Source organism: Leptonychotes weddellii, chromosome 6 (assembly GCF_054177405.1).
Source record: "Leptonychotes weddellii isolate Sample4059 chromosome 6, ASM5417740v2, whole genome shotgun sequence".
Classification (NCBI taxonomy): Eukaryota; Metazoa; Chordata; class Mammalia; order Carnivora; family Phocidae; genus Leptonychotes; species Leptonychotes weddellii.
The window spans coordinates 79,648,969-79,666,246 of record NC_138374.1 but is presented as its reverse complement, the minus strand read 5'-3'; the positions used below and the strand labels follow the sequence as shown (position 1 = coordinate 79,666,246).

General features: G+C 39.5%; 1 protein-coding gene across 3 annotated transcripts in view; it reads left to right on the top strand.

The window, feature by feature from the left end:
• The window catches only part of CDC42BPA (CDC42 binding protein kinase alpha), a 727,403-nt gene that overhangs the window by 385,149 nt on the left and 324,976 nt on the right, over positions 1 to 17,278 (top strand). For all 3 annotated transcript variants that reach the window (XM_081824457.1, XM_081824456.1, XM_081824455.1), the window contains exon 2: positions 12,886 to 12,971. In XM_081824457.1, the coding sequence (XP_081680583.1) occupies positions 12,930 to 12,971 (42 nt within the window). In that variant the 5' untranslated portion in view covers positions 12,886 to 12,929. The remainder of the gene's footprint in view (positions 1 to 12,885; positions 12,972 to 17,278) is intronic.

Here is a 17,278-nt window from a genome sequence, read left to right as displayed (position 1 = left end):
CTCAGTCCCACAAGATGCCATTAGCAAGTCCTGGGCCACCAGATACTTCTGACCAACCAGCTGTAAATTAGGGGTTTCCGCCAGTCTCTCCTCAAGTTTAGCAATTTGTTAGAAGGACTCACAGAACTCAGAAACTTAGTGTCACTGGTTTAGTATGAAGGATACAGGAACAGCTAAGTGGAAGAGCTGCACAGGGCTGGGCGTGGAGGAGGGGGTGGTGCTTCATGCCCCGGCTCTGTGCCACTCTCCCAGCACCTTGATGTGCTCAGCAACCCGGAAGCTCCCGGGACCCCTTCATTTAGGAGTTTTTATGGAGATTCTCTTACGTAGGCATGATTGATGAAATCATTGGCCATTAACAACTCAACCTCCTGCACCTGTCCCCTTCTCTGGAGGTTGGGGGTGGGGCTAAGAGTAATAAGCTGCTAATCAAATCCTAGTCTTCCTGGTCACCAGCCCCCATACTGAAGCCAATGAGTCCCCCAGCCACCAGTCATCTCATGAACATACAGAAGACAGTCTTCTCTCTCCACAAATCCCAAAGGTTTTAGGAACAGTGTGCTAGGAACTAAGGACAAAGACCAATTTTTAATTTTATTGTAGCACATCCATCCTAGCTTTTTATTGCCTAATTGCTTTTATGGATACAGAGCCTGAGAAGTAAAAGGATATACATAGGAACCTCATAGTAGGAGATTTTAGCACACTGATTTAATATCTGATAGAACAAGTAGACAACAGTAAGGAGTAAAAGATGTGAACAGTTACAAACTCAGTTGATGTAGAACACCATATTCAACAACTGATGAGTCCTCCTTTCTTGTCTAGTATGTGTGGAGCATTTAGCATTTACTAATGCAGATAAGTGCAATTAATTTTTCTGTATAGGGACTTTATATTCTATGACCATTGTAAATCCACTTACTAGGTTTGGCTTCCTGTTAGATTATTCACCTTTTATGCTGCCTAGTCTTTATTGCCCATCCCTTCCAGCTCTCCAGTTACCAAAGGGCAAAATCAATCTCCAGAGTTCAGGGTGAAAGCCAGCTGTGCTTGCTTATCCTATAGGATTCTTAGATGTGCTTAGTTTTGAGGCTGTGCCAGTTTCTTTCATCCCATCTCTGAAATGTGTTTAAAAGGTTGTTTTGATAGTTTCTCATATTTGTGATGTTTAGGAAGCTCATTCGATGTATGTAATCTTCCATACCACCAGAAATAGACTCAGAGTTTGTGGGTCCAGGTAGCTGAATTAGTTTCCAGTGCACCTTAGAAACTCATTTGCTAGTGGGACAGAGAGCGATGAGATATGGGCCTCCCAACTGATTGCTAGTGGACAAGTCTTGAGTCTTAATTCACCTGAATTTGTCGTTTGGACAGAAGTGGAGGGGAATTACTCACCTTTGTTTTTCAACACTTGTCTCTTGACTCTAAGAGAGATGGTAGAGCCTTTCTTGCTTTTGGGGTAGAATATTTTCATTTCCATTCATTCTTAACTTCTGAGACCTAGGAAGACTCAAGAGCAGAGTGAATTTGCCCACACATTCATCTCTTTTGATACAGTTCCTCCAGATACTTTGAAATGACTAATGCATTATATTTAAGGCCAACATTAATGGATACGTGTTTTCAGAGAAATCAGAGGTCCTCCCTGCTGAACAAAATGTATTTCCTTATCACCTGTTGCTTCTTTAAAATCATTGCAGGGGTGCCTGGGTGGCTCAGTCAGTTAAGCATCCGACTCTTGATTTTGGCTCAGGTCATGATCTCAGGGTCGTGAGATTGAGCCCCACTTCGGGCTCCACACTCAATGCAGAGTCTGCTTGAGATTCTCCCTCTCCCTTTGCTCCTTCTCTCTCTCTCTCTCCCTCCCTCCCTCCCTCTTAAATAAATAAATAAATAAATAAATAAATAAATAAATAAATAAATAAATAAATGGAATATTATGCAGCCATCAAAAGGAATGAGATCTTGCCTTTTGCAATGACGTAGATGGAACTGGAGGGTATTATGCTGAGCGAAATAAGTCAATCAGAGAAAGACATGTATCATATGACCTCACTGATATGAGGAATTCTTAATCTCAGGAAACAAACTGAGGGTTGCTGGTGTGTGGGGTGGGGTGGGAGGGATGAGACACTGGGGAGGGTATGTGCTCTGGTAAGCACTGTGAATTGTGCAAGACTGTTGAATCTCAGATCTGTACCTATGAAACAAATAATGCAATATATGTTAAGAAAAAATAAATAAATAAATAAAAATCTTAAATCATTCCATATTTGGAAGTCAGTGAAATAATTGATGGCAGGATGCAATCCATAAAGAAACTGAATGGGAGAATAAATCAGTAGATGGAATGTGTTTATAAAAATGGGAGTAAAAATGTAAGATACTTTTATCTTTCTAATGGGGAAGGTGAGAACCCCTGTACAACTGCTTTATAACACATATACTTCTTTTTTTTTTTTTTTAAAGATTTTATTTATTTATTTGAGAGAGAGAGAGCTCATGAGAGGGGGGAGGGTCAGAGGGAGAAGCAGACTCCCTGTTGAGCAGGAAGCCCGATGTGGGACTCGATCCCGGGAATCCAGGATCATGACCTGAGCCGAAGGCAGTCGCTTAACCAACTGAGCCACCCAGGCGCCCTATAACACATATACTTCTGACTTTTAAATTTCTTGTATCTACGCTTAATGTTTGTCTTCTCCAGTGGACTACAAGTGAAGGCAAGGATTGAATTTCTTTATTCATTATACTAAGTAGTTAGCACAGTGCTTTTAAACATAAGAATTTTTCCTGTTAGATTAAAAGCAGAAAAATGAGGTTCTTTTTTCTTTCGTGCTTCTCTGTTGTGACTAATGAAAATAATACTTACTAATCATGTACTGTAATCCAAATATGTTCCATGCCCTTGGTTAGAGTCACCGTCTAATCAGCAAGAGGGAAAGGTACATAACCTTGAGATCTACTTCTAAAATTTTTGGGCTTTTCTTTCTAATGTAATTTCTATTCATAGGTAGTAAAATTGGGATAGTTTTGTCAACATTAATATCTAACTGGCTTTTCTTACCAAATAGTTTAAGTCTTCTCCCCATGTGTTGAAATGTTTCTTGGCAAACCTGATTGCTCATGGCTCCATAGAAGTCCATAACATGGCTGTTCTGTAATTGACTCAACAGTAACATTAAGCTAGAATGTGTGCTCTGTGAATATAAGGATATTCATTTCTCTGCAGTACCAAGGCACCTACTACAGGGTTTAGGACATACTAGGCATTCAATATGTATTTGTAAAAGGAATGAATGAATGTTTAGGTGGTTCTATTTTTTCTGTATTATAAAGAATACTCTCTAAAGTGTTTGCACATAATGCTTTCACTGCATTTCAAATGATTTCTTCTAAGTAATTTGTTCTGGATTAATTTCTAGAAGAGGATCTTGCTGGTTGAAAGGGTATGGACAAAGTTATAGGATTTTGAAGTAGTTTTCTTTTCTCTATGAAATAATGTTATCTGTGGCTTTCTGTTTTTTAATACTTTAATTTTATAAATTTTCTCTATATTTTATTAGAATCAAAGAGGTGTTTTTTAAATTTTAATTGAAGTGCATTTCTTTCAATTCAGGGAGCAGGTAGGGATCTTGTTAAATGGAATATAGAGTTTCTGGTGGTGGTGGTTGGAAGGTCACTTGAATGTGAGTGCTGGGCTGTGCTATGCTAAGGAACTTTATTCTATAGGATTGGGAGAAGACCAGAGGGCTGTAAGCGGAGGCGTGAAAGAATTGGAACAATCAAAAGGATAGTACCAGTAATAGTTTGAGGAAGGAGTGGAGAGAGAGGAGACCAGAGGCACTGAGAGCCTGGATTTCTCACTGTCCAGCCCCACGTCTAATTCACCACCAACTTTTATATCCTAAGTATTCCTTGAATTTCTTCCTCTCTTCCCCAGTTGGGGTCTCAGTGTGTTTAACCTCAGCTTTTTGTTTCTTTCCCTGCCTCAGAGCTACTCTCCATAGAGCTACTAAAGTGATCTAACTAAAACCAGCTCTGAAGGATGGTTTCCTATTATTCATATTTTAAGGTTCTAGTTGATTAACACAACATGCGAGCTCCTCCATTATTGGGATCCTTCAGCCTCACTTCCTGCTACTCCCTGCTAGGAGGAAAATCTTTCCTTGTCCCTGAACATACTCACCCCTCTCCCCCACACAGGTATTTCTGGCTTCTGGGCCTTGCTCATCTGCACCTGCTTCCCAGAGTCCCCTCCTCCAGTCAAACCCCGCAGTCCCCTTTTTCTGAGGTGCATTGTGTAAGACCTCAGGTGTCAGTCACCTCTTCTAAGACACTTTAACAGATATATTCACATATTATATACCTCCCTCCCCCACTTTCACCTTTTGGGTCAGGAATCTGTCTTCTGTGCTTTTTATAGGGTCTTGTTTTTACTTCTTCCAAATTGTCCATACAGTTGTCCTGTAATTGTATGTTCCCCACATTGGACTGTGAGATTTTTGAGGGCAAGAGCTCTTTTATTTTTGTATTTTCAGCAGTTAGCATAAAGTCTGGCATATAGTCAGGTGGTCAAAAAGGTTCCTAGTATCATTTTCTAGTTGAAATAATGAGGCGTTGAAGCAGGCCGGTGGTAGTGGGGAAGAAGGGTGGATGGGAGAGACAGATTGGAGAGAAGTTACTTGGATGTCAGAGATGAGTTACAGGTGGATGGTTGAGATGTGCAGCTTAGTACATGATTTGCTATATAGGGTTTTGACTTGTTGAATTTGAGATACTTGACAAACATTTAGAGATGACTAGTAGACAGTTAGAAATAAGGGTATGGATATTAGGAGATCAGGATTTAGGAGTCATGAGCATATAGGTGTGAGCTGGGGCACTTAGAATAGATACACAAGTCAGGAAGGGGAGGGGATCTAAAAAGGCGGAGTAGGGATTGTTGGGGAACATTTAACAAGTAAAAGAAAAGTAGGAAAGTATACTGATTGTCAGCAGTGTTCAGTGACTAAGAAAGGTGGAAGCAAATGAGAAGTGAGAACAGATTTTATTTGGAAATTAGGTCATTATGGATCTTTGAGAGAATAATTTTGGTCGAGTGGAATGAAATAGAAACTAGATGGAAATAAGTGATTGGAAGAGGCTGGGAAGCAAATCAATGATGAGCAAGTGGAAAAAGCAAGCACATACTATTTAAAAATGTGCTTTATGGAGAAATGATGCCTTATGGAAAAGGGATGTAATACAGCTCCTTGAGGGGAGGGTAAGAGGGTGGTGAATATTTTGTTTTATTTTATTGTTTTTGGATGGGAGAAGGTCTTGGAAAAGTTTATCAATTGATATTCAGGAAGCAGAAGAAAGGGGGCTTGAAGTCCAGAAAGAAATCTTTAATGGAATAAGGGTAAGAAGGAAGAGAGGGTCCGGGATCAAGATCTCAGGTGGTATCGTTAGCCTTGAGAGTAGTGGGGGACATTTCTTCCCTGGGTTAAAAAGGAAAAGAAGTAAGGATACGTAGAAATACAGAGGCATTTAAAGATGGTGTGAGGGAATGTGAAGGATCTATTTTCTAGGAAGTAGGCCCCCAGGTCATTAATTGTGGGGTGACAGGTGGCTAGGACAGGGTGGCATAGATGGTGGTGGCAGGGTGGCACAGGGTGTTTTAGAAGATTGGTAAGGGACAGAGAATTAATGGTGGGACTGCAGGTAGATTTTAGGGCTCAGTGGAAGTTGAGCTATGGAAATAAGGCAATAATAAAAATAAATAATTTTTTTTCATAAAAAGGACTGAAAATAGGACAGGGCACTAGAGAATTACTGATACTTACACATCGGATTAAGTGAGGCCAATAGCTAAGTCCAGTGATGTCTGCCTTACAGGTCTGCTGCTTGGGCGGATTGAAGGGCCGGGGAGCGTCAGGGGACCAGGAGCAAGTCCTGCCTGGCCTGGGCTGCTGCCATTAGACTTCCAGAGTCAACTCAAGAGTCCTGAGTGCATGACTGAGGATATTTGAGATTTAGTGTGAGAAGGTGCCTGTTTTCCCCCTTTCTTTTTTTATCCTTGCACTATATGAATATCAGTTAAAATATGTAAATAAAAGCAACAGATTGCAGATAATTTACTCTATTTTAAGACAGAGTGAATTTTGAATAGAAAAGTAGTATTGGCTGGATCATGAACTCTTACTGCATAGTTATTCATTCCTGATTAAAGCATCTCTGGTGGCCTTATACCCTGTATTTCTCAACTGACAGATTTTAAAATGCAAAGAGATATCTATTTCCTCCAAGGAATTTTTGTCTTTTATCAGGAATTCGTAAGTAGGTTTATAGATGCCTCTGGCTCACCTCTGGCATGGATATCTGATAGGAGCGGCATTTCTCTCAATTATGCTTTTTCTTAAAAAAAAAAAACAAAAAACTATGAAAATAAAAGCATGACTTATGGAACTTCTTCAAGAAATGCATAAATCATGGGAAACAATAAAGGAGCAAGACATAATGGAAAATCAGCAGCTCTACCAGTTCAGAACCTTCTCTCTACGACTCACTTGTTGCCAGTTACTGCTGAACTTAACGCTGGGTTTTCCTTTTTGCTTTCAGGAAAACCTTTAACTTACCTCCTGGGTGTTGCCTGTCCACAGCTTCCTGGTGGCTCACCGCTTCTGCCTGCTCCAGCCTTGCTCCGGCAGCTTCAAGGCTTCTGGGCTTCAGAGCTTGTTGGGAAAGCTTGCTGCTTTGGCCTGCTACCCCTGCTTCAGGTGTCAAAAAGCTTTTAATTAGCCTGCTTCCTCTACTTACTATAATTAGGCCCTTCCGGGTCTGCATAGCCTAGTCCTAGGGTCAGAAGGGAGAATTATTTTTAGCTATTTGTTCTTCCGTAAACATTCTTGTACCCTGGCTCTCTGGGGATTCCAGGGAGAGTAAAGGCAGTGTGTGAGGTTCTCCTGCATGGTTGACCTGTGACCTGTGACTGCCCCTGCCCATACAGGGCTGGTCCTCAGTCCACCAGGGCACACTGCAATGGGCACACCATGTTTGTGTGGCCAGTGTCTGTTCCAAGTGGTCAATGCCCATGCTGGCCCAGTTTTTAAATGTTCTGACGACTGCTACTGTATGTATAAATTATGTCTTCAAGGAGAGGGTACTTCCAATTGTTCAGTGAACTCTTTGTAGTGTTTTTAGTTTGCTTGCTAAAGAGACTTAGTTTTTTTTCCCCAGTAAATATTTTGAACACAAACCGATCACTAACAGAACGTTATAAAAAACAAACACACTGATTTCCATACATATTAACAATGATGACTGTTAACGTGTCAATAGGTGTCAAGATGATAGGCATGATAAGTGGGAAGATTTCTTCAGAGCCTTAGAAGGGTTCAGTACTTACAGTAGTAAAGGGCACTAGCTCTGTCATCGGGTGGTGAGTGCTGTGGGACTGCCTGGAGCGCGGTGCGGGAGCTCAGCCTGGTGCCAGGCACAGAGTATGCGTTCTGTACATAAGGGTTGTTCTTGTGATTTTATTATTATTCTTATTTTTTTTTTTTTAAGATTTTATTTATTTATTTGACACAGAGCCACAAGTAGGCAGAGCGGCAGGCAGAGGGAGAGGGAGAAGCAGGCTTTCTGCTGAGCAGGGAGTCCGATGCGGGGCTCAATCCCAGGACCCTGGGATCATGACCTGAGCCAAAGGCAGTCGCTTAACCAACTGAGCCACCCAGGCACCCCAATTATTATTCTTATTAATGATAAATGATGGTGGACATTATACATTGGAGATAAAAAAAAAGATAAAGACTAAGTTGTGAAGTCAAGACTTTAAAAGCCACACATGTCATTAAGAGAGCAGCATGGGCTGGAATAATCTCACACACACTTGTATATCTTACCATAATGCCTTGTGGTTTTAAAAAAAATATTTATCTTAGAGAGAGAGAATGAGCAGGGGGAGGGGCAGAAGGAGAGAGAATCTCAAGCAGACTCCCCTCTGAGTATGGAGCCTGACTTAGGGCTTAGTCCCACAACCCTGGGATCATGAGCTGAGCTGAAACCAAGAGTCGTTTAACCAACTGAGCCACCCAGGTGTCCCATAATGCCTTGTTTTTACTTGAGTCTCAGTATCAGTTTAGTAGTGTACTTGAAGCCGATAATATTGATGCCTAACAGTTTGTTAAATAATAAGAGCAAAGGGGAGAGGGAAGCGAGAGATGGTATAGAAAGTGTGACAGGGCAGTGACCGTTCAGGAAGGGACCCTTCTCAGTTCAGTTTGAGAGAGCAGACCATGTGACTTTACAGGGGGAGACTACTTGAGACCTAGGGAATAAGTGCAAAGGCCCTGGGTTGGGATTGAACCAGGTGACCAGTGTATCTGGAGCAGAGTGAGCTAGGAGGAGGGAGCATGTGAGATCTAGGAGGTCAGACGACCAGAATATGTTGGCCTTATAAGTTATAGCAGGTTGACTTTTACTTGGAGAGAGGTGGGAAGTTTGGAGCAGAGGAGTATCACCATCTGAGCTACGTTTAAACAGGATCACTGTGACTGCCAGGTTGAGAATAGATCATGGGGGTTAAGGGCAGAAGTGGAGGGGCCGGTAGGGCCATCCGGGCAGGACTCAAAAGCAGGTTTGTTGGGATGGGCCAGAGGAGGTATGGTGAATTCTGGAAGTGCTGAGTGTAGACTAGATTTGAGAACTGCATGGGAACTGTTATTGGAGATTGAAATTCTATTTAATATAGTGTGATAAATCCTAGGTTGTATGTTGTAGCTGTACGTGCAGACACTTAAACTGTAAGAACTCATTTGTTGACATGTGTCACCTACTGACTTTTTCCTGTCGTGTTTGCAGTTTTTCTAATGTTATAGTGCTTTCAATATGAAACCTTTAAACAGACATCTCTTTGTTTGGCGTTTTTAAAAAGTACATCTTTGTTCTGTGTTAAATTTATGGTCTTCAAGTCCATACTAAGAGTACTTTTTCTTTTGATCAAATTAAGTAAGGAAGGGCATTTTAACATACATACCCTCTTGTATGTCAGTTTTCTGTGGTTCTTGAGAATCTAGAACCTGAAGTTTAGAGTCCAGGGAGAAGCCTCTTTCTGAGTTTCCTTCTACTACCACGAACATGAAAATGATCTGTAGTGTTAGAGGAGAAAAGCAAGATGAGGTTTATTTTGTTTTAGCATTTCATCAGCTTCATGGTCTTGTCTTACTGTGTCATCAACTCAGTAATTCAAGAATATTTCTTGAACTGACATTTTAGAATTTCACTACATCCTATCTCATTCCAGAGAAGATTTAAGGCAGCTTATGAACCGGTCATAAAGTAGCATGGAGAATGATTTTCACTGCACAGCAACGTGGCCCTTCCGATGACCACACGTGTGCAGAGTGGCTCTCATTTGGGCTCCCACCAGCACACTACGTATCCCAGTAATTAGCGGTCACTTCCTGACCAGGGTGAGGTGTGGTATTTCACACATTCCATTCCATGCTTCAAATTTTGCACGTTCCATACAGAAAATGTAGAAAGGTGACTAGAAATCATATCACCTAGAAATACCTGATCTTTAAACATTTTGGTGCCTATCTTTCTCTGTATTCATCTGGCATAGAAATCCATAGATATGTATTTTGTGTATATACAGAAAAAATGATTAGTGTGCAAACTTTAATAAACTTCTTGCAAGTGGTATATTCTGCATTTTTGCCTATCAAATAGTATTCTTTAACAATATTTTGAAAATATGAATAATTTTCTGTTTTGGGAGATATTCACTAAATTTCATCTTTCAGAATATTTAAGTTATTCCCAATATATTACTTTTGGAAACCACCCTATAGTAAATGTTGTGGCTTCATTTTTATTTGTATGTATTTTCAGTTGAGGATATTCCTAGCTATATTTCTATGTGCCAGGGGTATAAAGTTATTAGAAGTTGAAGACACTGGAGTTTATTTCACAGTTAAAGGAATTTAATAATTTGGGATGTAGAATGTCTGCTACGTGTTGGGGGTAAGGCAAACGACGGTTAAGAGATTGGGCTAGAATGTGCACAATACCTGCCACATAATAATAGCTGGGGTCATTGAACAGTGCTAAGTGGTAAGCACTTTATACTTGTATTAATTATTTTAATCTTTACTATAATTATATAAGGTGAGTACTATTAGTAACGCTGTTACATTGATGAGAAAACTGAAGTTTTGAAAGGTTACGTTATCTGCCCAGAGTTACACAGCTAATGGCAAAGGCAGGATTCAAACCTGAGTAGTCGGCTGCAGAGCGCATGCTATTACCGCTACGCTGAACAGCCGCAGTAAATGCTAGCTCAGCCTTTGAGTGTTCAGGACATGCTCATTCCCTGCACTGCTCTATAAACCAGAGGTGGTTTGGGTTCCATCAAAATTTTTTGGATTTTAGAAAGATAATTTAGTGCATATGCTCTGTTTTATAACGGACTCCTGTTGGGGTTTGGAGCAGCACCTCAAAAGCAGACACGTTAGGGTTTCTACAGTGAAGCATGTTTGTCTTTACACTAAATGAGATTAAAAAACCAAAACCCAAAAAACTATAATTAGCCCGATGTCAGTACCTGCTGCCAAATGAATTGTGAAAACCATTTGGCTTTAGAATTGCAGGTAAGGGATTGTGGACCTGCATAAAACTCTTAGAAGAGTATCCAGCATTTAGAGCAAACTCAGTTATGTGTTGCTGGGTAGTACTACCATTACTCCTACCAGTTATCATCAGATCCTTATAGCCTCAAACGCAGAGAACTGGTGAGACGTACAGCTAGGAGTACTCTTCTCACAAGGACCTAAGGAGAGGAAATCTTAAGTGTTAGAGTCTTTCAGTCTTCCCTAAATCAGAATAAGGATGGCTTAAGCCATCTCTTTCCTGTCCTGAATGTAAGCATGTTGAGCTCAGCGCTCCTGTCTGTCTGTTTGCACTCTCAACATATAATGTGAGTCTACAGAGCAGCTAAACTTGTGTTTCTAGCCTTTCAAAGAGTTTGGATCTTTATTACAGCCCCTGTTATTTTTCCCCCATCTTTTTTGGGATATAATTGACATATAACATTGTGGAAGTTTAAGGTGTACAAAGTGATTATTTGATACATATATATATGGTAAGATGATTACCACAGTAGGGTTAATATCACCTCACTTAATTAGGTGTTTTTTTTTAATTTGTGGTGAGAACATTTAAGATCTTTTCTCTTAGCAACTTTCAAGTATACAGTACAATACTGTTAACTATAGTCACCATGCTGTTTATCACGTCCCCAGAACATGTTCATCTTATCACTGGAACTTTGTACCCTTTGACCAACATCTCCCCCAGCCCCTGGCAACCCTCGTTCTATTCTCTGTTTTTATGAGGTGAACTCTTTTAGATTCCACATATAAATGAGATGATACAGTATTTGTTTTTCTATGTCTGACATATTTCACTTAGCATAATACCCTCCAGTTTCATCCATGTTGTCATAAAAACAGGATTCCCTTCTTTTTTTATGGCTGAATAATGTCCCATTGTATATGTGTGCCACATTTTCTTTGTTCATCTGTCGATGGACATTCAGGTTGTTTCTGTGTCATGGACAGCCCCCTTTCTTTAAGCACAAACCCATTGGGAGAACGATTTAACGGACCCATCATTTCCACAGATATGACCAGAAATGACTGAAGACTAAAGTGATTGCACTTGAAATTGAGCTATTCTTCTTTTTTTCCACCATTTTAACTGATAAAACTATAATCACAAGTCATTATAACCATTTATGACAATTACCAAGAAATAGTCTAGTTTATATAGTATTATACAGTTATTTTAATTATATGTCATATTACTTTTGCAATCTAATCCAAATATAAAAATTTATTAAATGCTCCTAATAGGCACATTTTCCACTAAGATTTTAACATTTTCAACACTTGAGTTTAAACCTATTCTCTATCCTCGGCAATCTTTGAACTATTTGAAGACGTGCTGTATATAGTTTGTTCACTCCTTCTGCATGTTAGGGTAGTACTTGTCTTCCTCTTCCCAGCCCCCAGGAACTGGAAACAAGCTTGGTCTCCTCCTCTGCAGTGCCTTCTCAGCCCTGCAGCGTCCCCAGTGAGCTGGAAGGGCCCTCTGAGATTAGCTAGTCACACTGAAGCAGAGAGGTAGAAACAGCAATGGGATCAGTTTGTTGAGGCTTATTTATTTATATTTGACAGTTTTTTGATCCATAACTAAAATACAAAATACAAAAAATATTTGTTCCTTTTAATGTTGAAAGGGATGTGTGAAGTCTATAATTTGTCAAGCTGTTAGCCCTAATTGATCTTTAGGGGTGGTGTGTGTGTGTGTGTGTGTGTGTGTGTGAGAGAGAGAGAGAGAGAGAGAGATGGGGGTTGTACAGTGGGTAAGAATATGTGGTGTGAAAAATAATATCATTTTCAGTTTATTTTATATTATTTGATTCCCACGAAACATATTTGTTTTGGCAGCTGCCTTCCCTATAGCATCGTGTTGGAATTTGGCACACGGTATTCACTAAGCTCTAGTTATTTCAATGTTGTACATTTTAGTCAATTTCCTAGTGAGAGTAGATGTTGAGTTTAAATTCCAGGGTAGACAACTTGAAAAGGAGGATATAATATACAATCACTTGATATAGGGTTAAAAAGTACATTTATTTATTTGGTATGTTGACTAATATAACTTTTTCAACTGACAATATTATTTGATTTCGGATCTTAGAGTATGAACTGCATGGAAATCATTGATAATGTTGGTATTTATTTTCTTACAGAAAGGAAAAAGGAAAATGGATGACTGAAAAAAGTTTTATTTGTTACATTATCATATATTAAAAGTTGTATTTCCTTTTCTAGGTTGCTGTAGTGAAACTAAAAAATGCAGATAAGGTATTTGCCATGAAAATATTGAACAAATGGGAAATGCTGAAAAGAGCTGAGGTAAGATTCTAATTATTAGAAAGTTTAAATAATGTTTCAGAAATAATTTTAGAGACCTATAAAATTATAAAGCCAGTAGATCCTTAAATATCATTAACGTCGTATCTGTGTGGCATTATTTTTAAGACCTAAGAGACAAGTTCCACAATGTACAATTTTGATATAGTGACGATAAAAGTTACAATTTGTAAAAAAAATTAAAAAGTCATAATTCGTGAGGCTTAGTTCATATTGCCTGAAAACCAAATGTGGGGCTTGTATATTTATGTGAAAAAGAGGTGTGGAAACCAGTTTATTTTATAGGAAGAAAATTTGCAATAATGGATTTCCAACTTGATGTAACTCGTTTATATTATTCTGTATTTATCTGTGTTCTGCTCAAAGTGGAATCAGCAGGAGTTTTGAATGTGCCCTCTAAGAAGTCTCTTGATTGCTAATTATACAGTTAAATTTATGCTTTTTATATTATTAGAGGATGGTAGCAAAATCTGCTCTTCCAAGAATTGCTAGGGTTTTTATGTTGATGCTAGGTACGAGGGAAAGATTGGCTGGAGCAATGTTAAAAATATCTCATAGCTGGTATGGTCTGGTCAGAACTGATGTTACACGTAGATTTGGGGGGATTCTGGGGGTCTTCTGCCGTGGGAGATCATGGTGAGTGGCCAGATGGGGTAGGGCCCTCGGGGACCTCAGTCTGGAAGTATTTCAGTATTTGAACTTGTAGGAGGATCAGACTGTTGCATAGGCTGAACAGTAGCTCTGGAGGTTAGTAAGATTTCTCTAATGAGAAATTAGTCCTTAGAAATCTTTCTTTATCCACCAATACTGGTAGCAATCTGAAAAAAAACGCGAACATATGGAGAAAAGCAAAAATGGTTCCCTTGATGATGGGTGTGGCGGTAGTAAGAAATTTCATTATTCATTTCTTTGGGGAAATTTGAAAAATATAGCAAAACACAAAGACAAAACTTATAGTCATTTACATTCTGTCACCTAGAATCGATGACTAACATTTCGGTCACGTTTTTTTTGTTTGTTTGTTTGGTTTTTTTTGGGTCACGTTTTTGCTTTTGGTCTTGTTTTCTGTGTGTTTCCTGAAAAACACTGCACCAGTGAAGTGCAGATACATTATTTGTAAAACGAATAGTAGTACATTACAGATAAAGCTGAAGTCCTCTTCGACTGCCCCCAACCAGTGCAGCCCCTCTCTGCCTCCCAGAGCTCATCTCCATGTAATAGTATCCTGTTGAGAAAAGTATATGGAAACTTTTATGTCACTCTCTGGCATATGTGCCAGGGTCCTTTATATTCAATAACTTCAGTCTTTACTTTGAATTTCCTTAAGGCTGACTTGCCTTCCTGTCATTGATTGGATTTTCCAGGTAGTCAGCAGTGAGATTGAATTAGGGTCTTCTTCTGAAATTGGCACTGATGGAAGGGGAAGAGGGTGAGACATCATTTTCAGGGGAAGTCAAACTGTCCAACAGAGAGCTGTGGAGCAGAAATGGTCCTTCAGAGCCCCACACGAGGCCCAAAGACTTACCTTTGCACGTGCCTCATTCAGTTACTGACTCCAGGCCACCTCCAGCTGGACATGGCCTTGGGATCGTAGAACTTCTGCAGCTGAGGCAGACCCTGAGGGGGCTGGCAGCATCGCCAGCAGCTGGAGCAACAAGTCTTATTAGTAAGAAAGAGTAAATAAGTCTGTTCTAATTGTTTCACAGAAATCATAATTGTAGTCAGTTTAGTGTTTCAGCATTAGAAGTTTTAAAAAACTGAGTTAAAGTTTCCACTATTATCTGTGAAGTTAGTATGTTGGGGAGAAGTAGAAGAAAAAGGAAGGATCACTGGGTTAGCTTTCATTACAGAAGTGGCAAAATTGAAGATAAAACAAGGAGTTGGAAATTAAATAAATTATTTTGTTGAATTAAAAAAACATTAATATATTCTCTTTCTGGGGTGAAATGGAACAGATGTATTTCTTCTTACCCCTTCCATTAAGTACAGTTTTAAAGACTCGACATTATATAAAAAACATTTAAGGAGATTCTGATAGGCAGAGAGGAGGAGATGGACCTTGGGGCCTGAGGAGCAACACTCATTCTGTGAAGCCCATATTATTCTGATAGAAAAACCTGACAGGGACCATACAAAGAAAATTAAAGACCAAAGTGCCTCATGAACATAGATACAAATATCCTTATCAACATGTTAGCAAATAGAATTCAGCAATGTGCATACAACACGTGCATACAACACGACTCGTGCATACAACACGACCGAGTGGGTTTTACTTCAGGGATACAAGGCTGGTTCAGTAGTTGAAAGGAACTCTTCTCAAACTACTTGAAACTTACCTCTTTTAGGAAGAAATTCTACATTGAAATTTTTGTAGAGAGATTCATTTTAAAGTAGAGTGGAGTTGTATTTCTATGCTTGGGTTATCAAGTCCTTTTTTAAACACATGTTAAAAATAAAACCTCTATTCTGACCATGACTTATCCAGCTTTGGAAAACTGGGCCTACCAATGATGCTTAATAATTTACAGATGAGCAGTGAAATGTCTCGATTTTTAACCTGTGCGTTGTTGATGCTTTAAACGCTTTTTCAAAGCTATACCTCCAGCCTATTGGCTGTATTTATTTCCATGTAAGGTATATCATAAATATATAACTAGTGGGACGTGCATCACTGGAAGGTAGCAGGATACCCTCTCTCTTTCTGTACCTGGGCAGCTGAATATTTGCTAACTAACCTTATGGGTACAGCAGTTGCTGTTGCTGCCAGTTCATCATTCACAAACTGTGTTAGTGCATCAGCAGTCCCTTCCCTTCTCCCGATCTGTGACTGCATCTGAAGAAGCTGTATGACCTCCAGTAACCCCTCCTACATATTTATTACATTCTCATATACTCAGATGTTCTATTTTTACAGGAGGATATTAAAAAATTGTTTAGTGTTTTTTTTTTTTTTTGGTAGAAGTAGACCTTATTATATCCTTTATCTATGTGGAGTCCTTGATATAACTTCATGAACCTTGTGGTGCACATGCATCATGGTTTGGTTAATATCTGTTTGGAACAGGGTTTCTCAGCAGTGGCACTTGTGACATTTGGGGCCAGATGATTCCTTGTGGGGGCTGTCCTATGCACTGTAGGATGTGTAGCAGCCTCTTCCCAGTAGATTGCCATTACCCCCTCACCCCCTAGTTGTGACAACTGAGGACAACATGACCTACTGAAGCAGAAAAGAACAAGGTGCTTTACATCTAAACTCAATATCTGAGGCATTAATAGGGATAGTTGAATACCTAAATACTTACGGATAAAGTCACATGATGTCTGGAATTTGCTTCAAAAAACCCCTGAGCGTGTGCATATGTGCGCTTGTGTACACGTGTGAGGAGGGAGGGTGGTGGTACATGAAGGGTGCGGGATGGGGTTTGAGGGGGTGAGGGTGTAGACGAAACAAGATTGAATGATAACGTCATTGTTGAAGTTGGTTGATGAGGATGTTGTGGGGAAGAGGGGGTTTTACTCCTCTCTTATATGTGTTTGAAGTTTTAGGTCATAGTTTATATTTTTTATTTTTTAAAATTTATTTTTTCACTGAAACAATTTAGAATAGATGAGAATGTACTAAAGTTTAATCTTTTGACAACATGTCTTTGGAGCTTTTTTGAGTTTGAAGTCCCTAATCAGATGTTTATTAGAATTTAGCTGGAATGTCTGTGAGATTCCAGAAAGCTGTCATAATAAGATAAAGTCAGGAACAAAAAGTCTTTCTGGGCTCTGACCAACTTTACCCCTCTCAGAACTGTTAGCGGCAAATGAGAATCGTGGGTCACTTAAATTCTAAAACACAACTTAGCAGTGAATGTGTCAAGTGGTTTTCTTTTCCCTCAAAGGGAACCAAAGCATAATGTTGTGGATTTTAATAATCGAATTGTCAGGTAAAACTGCCCATTGATTTGGTTTAAGCTTTAATTGTTTTTAAATTTTTCTCTGGTGCTGTTTCATGCATGACTTTGGAAGTTTTATTTGATCAAATAAAATTTATGGGAATACATGGAAAATCTCAGGAAACAAACTGAGGGTTGCTGGAGTGGTGGGGGGTAGGAGAGACGGGGTGGCTGGGTGATAGACATTGGGGAGGGTATGTGCTATGGTGAGCGCTGTGAATTGTGTAAGACTGTTGAATCACAGACCTGTACCTCTGAAACAAGTAACACATTATATGTTTAAAAAAAAAAAAAAAGAAGATAGCAGGAAGGGAAAAATGAAGGGGGGGAAATCGGAGGGGGAGA